Here is a 7,875-nt window from a genome sequence, read left to right as displayed (position 1 = left end):
GGGGGAGGGAGGGAGGGAAGGAGGAAGGAAGGAAGGAAGCTGCTACTCTGCTTGAGATGGTTGCTGCCATGCCAAATTGGGCCAGCATCACCAGATCTCCTGTTTGTTTTGTTTTGTTGTGTTGTGTTTTTTTCCAAAATAATCCAGAAGTTTTCCAATACTTAAATATTGACAGCTAAATTCAACTTAAAAAACAAATAAAACACACACACAGGCCAGACTCTGGCTTATCAGCTGCCAGACTGCAACCTCTGAGGCAGAGAATAAGAGGGCTGAGAAGAGAGCCCTTGAGGACAGCAGCATTAAAGGGGAAGGCAGAGAAAGAGGAGGGGTGATACAGACTGAGAAAGGCAGAGAACGGAGAGGGAAAGAGAAGACCAGAAAAGGCTGAGGTCAGAGAAGCCAGGGAAGAGGAGCACTTCGGGAGGGAGATAGTCAACATCATCATCACAGGTAGCACGGGGATCACTGTGGCCAGACTATGCCACACCGACCCATTAGTTGTTGTGACCTCTTCTTGAGACAGAAGATGCAATTGCTACTGAGGAGAGGGGACATAATGCTCGGAGAGATCATCCCAGGCTTAGAATGGAGCCAGAGGTCCTGAGGAAAGGAAGAACAGTGCATAATACAACTCCGATTCACTCTGCTGAACCATAAAGAGGGTCCCTGAGGACTTCCAGTGAGCATCTTTTCAAAAGCAAAGATGGGCTTTGCGAGCTCAGCCATCCCCTTGACATAGCTCTGATGGCTAAAGTTGGAGGCGGGTAGGAAACCAGAAAGCTTGTCCCATTCTCCCCTCATCAAGGGATTAGCTAATCAGAACATGGAGAAGAAGAAGAGAAGGATAAATAAAAACTCCAACACTCCAACCAGTAGTGAATTCTGAGATCTTTTATTAGTTTCCATGTAAATATCAATATTATTATTAGCTATATTATTAACATCAATATTAATAGTCTCTGAGGGCCAGGAAAGCACTAAATACAAAATTATGGCTTAAAATTGGGTCCCGCCCAGTCTTCTTAAGAACAAATTATGATTTGGATCAAGATTATAATTCCTTAGGCAGTCTCTAAATAGAAAGTTACTAAGTAGCAATTGGTAACTGCTCTTGAAGGAATACCCCCAAGAAGGCCACTGGAAGATGTTAGCTTGTCCAGGGGAAAAAAAAGTCCTTTTCTTAGTAGGTTACACCTTTTGACTCAAAGCAACCAGTAGGCAATGACTGTGTGCCTTCACAGCTAACACTACAAGCACACAATTCTAAACTGTTAGACACTTAACATTCCTCTCATTTCATAAGAGAGGAAAGCAGGATCCAGAAATGGGAAATTATTTGCCCCAGGTCACTTGGTTAGTTAGTGATTGGGTCAAAAATAGAATTCTGATCTCCTGACTTCTCACTCAGAGAAAAACTCTGCCATCTACAGAGAAGGGTGAATTATCCCTTTGAAGGACATGACTTAAAGGGACTAGACACGAACACATATGTTTTGATGGATAGAAAGTTGGGGGAGTGAGGCTGGGGCTTGACAGAACTATCCCCACGTAGCTGAAGGCAGCAGTTGAGGTGTACCCAAAGGGACTGGGCACCTGTGGGGAGGGCCATCACACCAAAGACAAAGAACCCCCAGAGCAATCATGCTTAGGCCTGGCCTGTGCACTGCACATCTGTGAGAAATACAGACAGCAATTCCAAACTCAAAAAGTAAACATGTATTTTCTTAAATATTACCTATAGTCATAAACACATACATTTTCAGATATCACTCACTAAGTACCTGCAACTTGGCAGAATATAGTCAATAACAAAAAAGTAAACTACACACACACACACACACACACACACACACACACACACACACATAAATCGTCTGAGTAGTCAAGGCAGACGTCATAGAATATTTTGTTCAGAATAATTCATGTAATTCATTTAGCCCAGTCCCTGATCCACAGTAGGCCCTCCATAAATGTTTAGCTATGTTTATGATTATACGAGTGCCTTGGCTGCCACTCAGAGTTTTTTTACTCTTACCTTATGCACAATTTATTTTATTTAGCATTTTTATTTAGCTTCTTTTCATAACAGATTAAAGTAGGGGGGTGGGGATATAGTTGGAGATAGACATGAAACAGGAAATAGAAAATCTGTCGAACAGAAAAAAATCCGTATGTAATTGAGATCATCTAGTGAAGGGGCAAACAGCCCTTCTCCGCCTTTCTGAAGATCCCAGAGATAATCACTGTATTGCAGCACCCTACAATTCCTGTGGTGACACAGAATCACCCAGAACGATTCTATGATAGATCATTTCCTCTAGTTAAATTGGCAAGAAAGCATTTGCTAAAATTTTTAAATATATGTATATCTCAAAACTTTAAGTTTGTAAAAGTTTTGGCAATTTACAAATCATCTGGAAATTTGACATTAAAAGATCACATCTGTTCACAATGCCATAAGCATGATACATTATATCCAGTTCAGGGGGGGACATTCAAACCAAACAGAAGGGAATCTTATTCCCTTGAAACCTTTGCATTGGCTGGATATAGGTCCTTGTTTCAGCAATCAGTGTGAGATCATATGTGGTATTATGGTATTTCTAGACAGAGATCATTATTCTTTGTAAGGTACAAGAGCTCCTTAGTGCCATTTGACATAAAATTGCATCTGAAAATAGAATTGCTTCATTTTCTTAAACCAGAAATGTAGTACATGTGTATAAAGCATGGTGCTAAGGGTGTATCTCAGCACAGGCGGGAGGATGAGCACGTGTCGCTTTGCCTGTCAGTGGCAAACAATGTTGTTTTCCTTCCCAGACTGTAAAAATCATTACTGACTTTTACCCTGAGAGGTCCAGTTCACTGCCATCCTGTGTGATGAAGATAACCCTCACGATAAATTATCTCACTCTCCCTGTATTTCAGCGGGGGGAAAAAACTTGGTTTTCCTTAAATCACTGATTAGATTTTTGGTGGTGGGGTGTGGAGGGTGGCTGGCCAGCAATGAGCTAACCAACCAGGCCACCGATAAGATTTTTCACTGCATCACCTCCCCAGAGTGGTTCTTTAAAGGGAAATTTCTATTAAGAATGTTTGGAGGCTGGAAAAGCAAAGTGATAAAGAAACACGTCCAGAGCACGCAGTATTTCTCAGACGGCTGTCTTCAAGTCCTGATCTTCAAGAGCTAATTTCCCTTTTGGACTCTCACCAGATGAGGGAGGTGTTTCAGCAACATGCAAACTGCAAACGATTTAACCTGGGAAAGGCCACTTTGGCTCCCAGGGGTTGGTCCACACTACCTTTGGCAAATTCATAATCCCACTCCTTGCTCCTCTTCATTTTGTCCGTTCCACACACATGTCAAATTTCCAGCAAATGGTAATCAAGTGCCTTTTTCAATGACATAGGTTTATTATGGCAATTACTTGACCAAGAGACAACATGTCTTGAAGAAGAGGCACCTATTTTCTTGTTCTTTAAAAGGTGCCAGGTGGACCTGACGCAATCGTGGGGGATAATGGTCAGGAGATTTAGAAGGTACAATGATAAATAAAGTTAATTGATATGTGAAATAAGTTTTAAATATCCCTGAGTGGGAGGTGAGAGTAGGATCTGCTTCTGGTCACCTCCCATGTGGCTGAGCAGGGACAATTCCTCACTCACAAGGAGGAATCGGTGTCCTGTCCACTCCCAGCTTGACATTCACACTGGTGCCTGGTTTTAGGTGCTGCTGTCAGATCCTCAGTAGGCACAGAATTCACCAGGAGTTTGATGGATGAGAATCAGTTCCCCTCCGTTCACCTGGAGGTCTTCACAGGAGATATTGTGAGTGGTCACATTCAAGTAGACTTTGTCTTTGAAAGCCAGATTGGCCACCATGATAGAGTTGACAGACCTGACCTTGCTCAGGAGCAGAAGGGGCTCCTGATCCTTCCGGTAATGAAGGCTGATGTTGACCTCCTGGGAAAAGTAGCCCTTCAGGGAGATTAGATAAAACCCATCACATCTGATGATGATGGAGTTGTTTTGCACCTTCATGGTTTTATCCTTGATTTTGGATGTGATGATGAAACCTTTCTCCTTCTCACACCCTAGAAAGAGTATGACAAGAATTAAAAAATAAAAATGAAAAGAGTGATTCCTAAGCACAGCACTGGGCAACAACCTTTCAATATGTCTAGAATCAGGTGAAGAGAAAGTAATAGGGAGAGATTTTGAAAAGCCTGAAAGCCTGCTGTGTTTCTACCTGTGGGTTGGAATCCACTATACCTATGGAAAGGAAGAAGAGGCAAAGCTAATACTAGTGGCCAAGAGAGTCTCAGTCTCAGGGAATTGGGATTCTGGAGCTAAGAGATTACAGCAATTGTCACAACAGAACTACGGTAGGAAAGGGAGCTTTGAGGTTTCCCTGATTTTTCAGAACCAGAGGAGCTGGCAACTTCTTTTCTTGCTCAACAGGTGGACTACAGCGAAGGGTTGCCACAGTGCCCCTTCCCTGGTCCTGCATACGACCCCTACTTTGATTTGAAGCTTGACTCAAAGCAATCACTTTTAACTGTTCCCTGTTTTCTCTCCACCTGACCTTGAAATGCAGATTTTCCACATGCTCCCAGGCATTGGAATTACCGGCAGCATTTACTACTGGCCTTTGCCAGCAGTCACTTAAGCAGCTAAGCACAACATGCCTGTGGGCTCAGGATGGGCTCAATACGAGCAGGCAGAAGAGCTCCAGGACACCGACTTGCTCCTCCCTTCCACATCCTACTGCTAGTTTTTCCTGGAAAGTGCTTTCAGAAGACTCACCACAGAAGAAAGAAAAGGAGGAGGAAGAGGCAGAGGGATAGCTTTGGTAGCTTTGTGCAGGGCCATTCCAAGCATAAGCCAAAAGTCTAAATTTTTTAAAATTTCCATATCAGCCCCAATATCATCCCGAATGGCCAAGCAACCTCATCTTCGACATCCTATTCTGGCCCATGTCCCTTGGTGGTGAGAAAAAATAGGTCTCCTCTTCTGGCCACAATTCAGTAATTCTTACTTTGTAACAGGCCTAGGGGACATACTTTAAATTGAAAATGAGGACCACCTATGGAGGTCAAGAGATGCTTTCCTTCAGGTTCAGGAGAACCTAATAAACAAACGCCTATTCGGATAGAAACTACTGGTATCTGTCCTACTATTAATAATGGACCCAAACAATGCTCTTGTGGTAGTCAAAATATCACCTTTTCCTCTTGTCTATGGCCTCCTCCAAAACTCATTAAGGTATAATCATGTCCCAGAATAGAATTAGCAGATGATTTGTCTTATAGTCAGACAGACTTGTCAACAGTAAAGCCTTAATTTTCTTAGCTGGAAAATGAGAATAATTCCTACTGCAAGTATTCCTGGAAAGATTAAGTGAATCACATAAAGTAATTAGTAGAGACAAGCACATATTTGGTAACTAGTTACTCCCTTTTTCTTCTTTATACACCTTCTTCATCCCTAATAAAAATAATATGCAGGTTCCAACAATTCTGGTATCTAATGCTTCACTAAGGAAAAAGAGAGATCTTGTGTTCTGGAGGAAATTAAGAGACTGAATATAAGATTCTTTTAAAAATTGGAATCAATTAAACTTTTGACAATACTTACTGGTAAACTGTACTTTGATATTTTGAATTGGAGGATACTGAGGTGATACCTGAGGGAGGAAGAAGAATATATTTTCAGAAAAAAAAAATGTGAACAAATGGCAGGTCATATTCAATGAAGCAGAAACACAGTAGCCAGCAGAGTGAAAGACTTGACCAAAGACGTTTTCTTCTGTAACGATTAGACCCTGACTTCCTACCTGCACCCTTGCTTTTCCTATAACACCTCTCAAGGTAATTTAGGACTATTCTGCTCTTTCATGCAAGCATCTGAGCTCCGTCCTCATTTCTGCCAAACTCTTCTTTGCTGTACTGTTTTGGCTCACTGAGCCCCAATTTCCCATCTTGGATAACAGAGCACTAAATAGTCATTGTATTAAGAAACCCATTCAGTCATAGAGATCCCCTCATGGAGAAGGTTGTGCCCAATCAATCCATCATGGCCCCAGACTCCCAGAACACACTGGGAGCAAGTTCTGGAAGCTTCCTGCATGCTTGCTCTTTCCCTGTAACACATGAGTAAGAGCATCCTATTTTCAGGGGACACAAGAATATGTAAAATTTTTCTAATCCTACAGAGTTCAGTAGATTTGGGGTAGCTTTTTTTAACAATGGGTCTTTCCCTTCTCTTCATCAGCTTGAACAACCTAACCTGAACCAAGTCAGTACTCAACAGCAAGAAAAGAAATAAAAACAGTGAAGAGAGGAATCCTGGTAGATAAAATGTCTGTAGTAATTTGGTGGTTAAAAGAACAAAGAAGTTCAATATGGGGCAAATTCCAAGATTTATGAAGTGAAAAAAACAAAGGACAGAATCATACAAAAATTATACTGTCATTTGTGTTAAAAAAAACAATAGCACTTACACAGGCATTGAATATGTCTGAAAGAATACACAAGAAACTGGTTGCAAATGTTGCTTCTGAATAAAGGAATTGGAAACCTGAGGTTGGGAGTAGAAGGGGCCCTTACTTTTCATGTTCTACTTTTTAAAAAAAAATTTGTACCATATGCTTGTATTATCTACTATAAAAGGAAATAGGGGGAGAAATGTATATTGTATCTGCCAAGAATAACAACTCTTCCCACAATGTTATTTTTGGCAAGGTGTCCTGATCGAAGGTATGGGAGGTATTTGTTTTCATGCCCTGGGTAGTAGAAGCCCTGCTTCCCACTCTCCTGGCATAGTAGCAGCCTCAGTCAAGCGGATTCCACTGGGAATTGCCCATACAGATGACGAATCCCCTACTTCACTCATTCATATCATCACAAGCCTTACCAAGCTGAAACTAAGAAGCAACATAGGAAGAAGGGAGAGTCTTTCTGAGCCCTGCCAGTGGCTGGGCCTCAAAAGCAGTATTAGTTCAATGTGCTGAGCACATGGAGAGAGGTGTTGACAGGTAGAAATGAAAGTCTTTGGCTCTCACCCCTCTGCGTACTGTTTGTGGCAGCTGAATTAGTGATCTTCATGCTTAAGACAGTGCTCTGGAGGAAGACCTTTCAAAAGGCATATTACCCTACAATCGTAGTCACCTAGGAAAATTAATGCTCCCAGTGCTCTCTGGGCCAGTTGGTGCCAGCATAAATTGCCAGCTGTTAGAGCCAAAAGCACAGGCTCTGCATGTAGCAACCTGAGTTCTAATGCCAGCCAGGCAGGCACTGTCTCATCTTAAGCAAGTTTCATAATCTCCTTAGACATCAGTTTCTCATCTTTAAAATCACTAGAAGATCACAGGCATGCCTTTCAACACTATCTTTCCATGATTTAGACTTTAAAAGCTGCAACTTTAAGCCAATTTTAATTTTTAAAGAAAACATGAAACTTCCTCATCTCCAAATTTACTTCAAGCTTCCTGCTCTAAAAGTCCTTGTGATATTATCATTTTGACTGACTTTGCAAAAATTTCCAAAAGGACACAAAGAATAATTATGACTTGTAACGAAGAATGTACTAATAATATTGACTTGATCATCACATACTATACACAAATACTGATAGTCAACTCTGTACCCCATAAATATGTATAATCAGTTATGTTTCAATTCAAAAAATAAATTTAAAAACAATTTTCGGGCCGACCCCGTGGCTCACTTGGGAGAGTGTGGCGCTGGGAGCGCCGAGGCCGCAGGTTCGGATCCTATGTAGGGATGGCCGGTGCACTCACTGGCTGAGCGTGGTGCAGGCGACACCAAGCCAAGGGTTACGATCCCCTTACCAGTCACGAAAAAAAAAATT

General features: G+C 41.7%; 1 protein-coding gene across 1 annotated transcript in view; it reads right to left on the bottom strand.

The window, feature by feature from the left end:
* Positions 1-3,747: 3,747 nt before the first annotated feature.
* Positions 3,748-7,875, bottom strand: part of TNFSF4 (tumor necrosis factor (ligand) superfamily, member 4) — a 19,490-nt gene continuing 15,362 nt past the window's right edge. The window contains exons 2-3 of the mRNA XM_008592974.1: positions 5,641-5,689; positions 3,748-4,097 (exon numbers count right to left, since the gene is read on the bottom strand). Coding sequence (XP_008591196.1) covers positions 3,748-4,097; positions 5,641-5,689 — 399 coding nt within the window. The remainder of the gene's footprint in view (positions 4,098-5,640; positions 5,690-7,875) is intronic.

The sequence above is a fragment of the Galeopterus variegatus genome, unplaced genomic scaffold (genome assembly GCF_000696425.1).
Source record: "Galeopterus variegatus unplaced genomic scaffold, G_variegatus-3.0.2 Scaffold8551, whole genome shotgun sequence".
NCBI lineage: Eukaryota > Metazoa > Chordata > Mammalia > Dermoptera > Cynocephalidae > Galeopterus > Galeopterus variegatus.
This window is presented reverse-complemented; position numbering and strand designations above follow the sequence as displayed.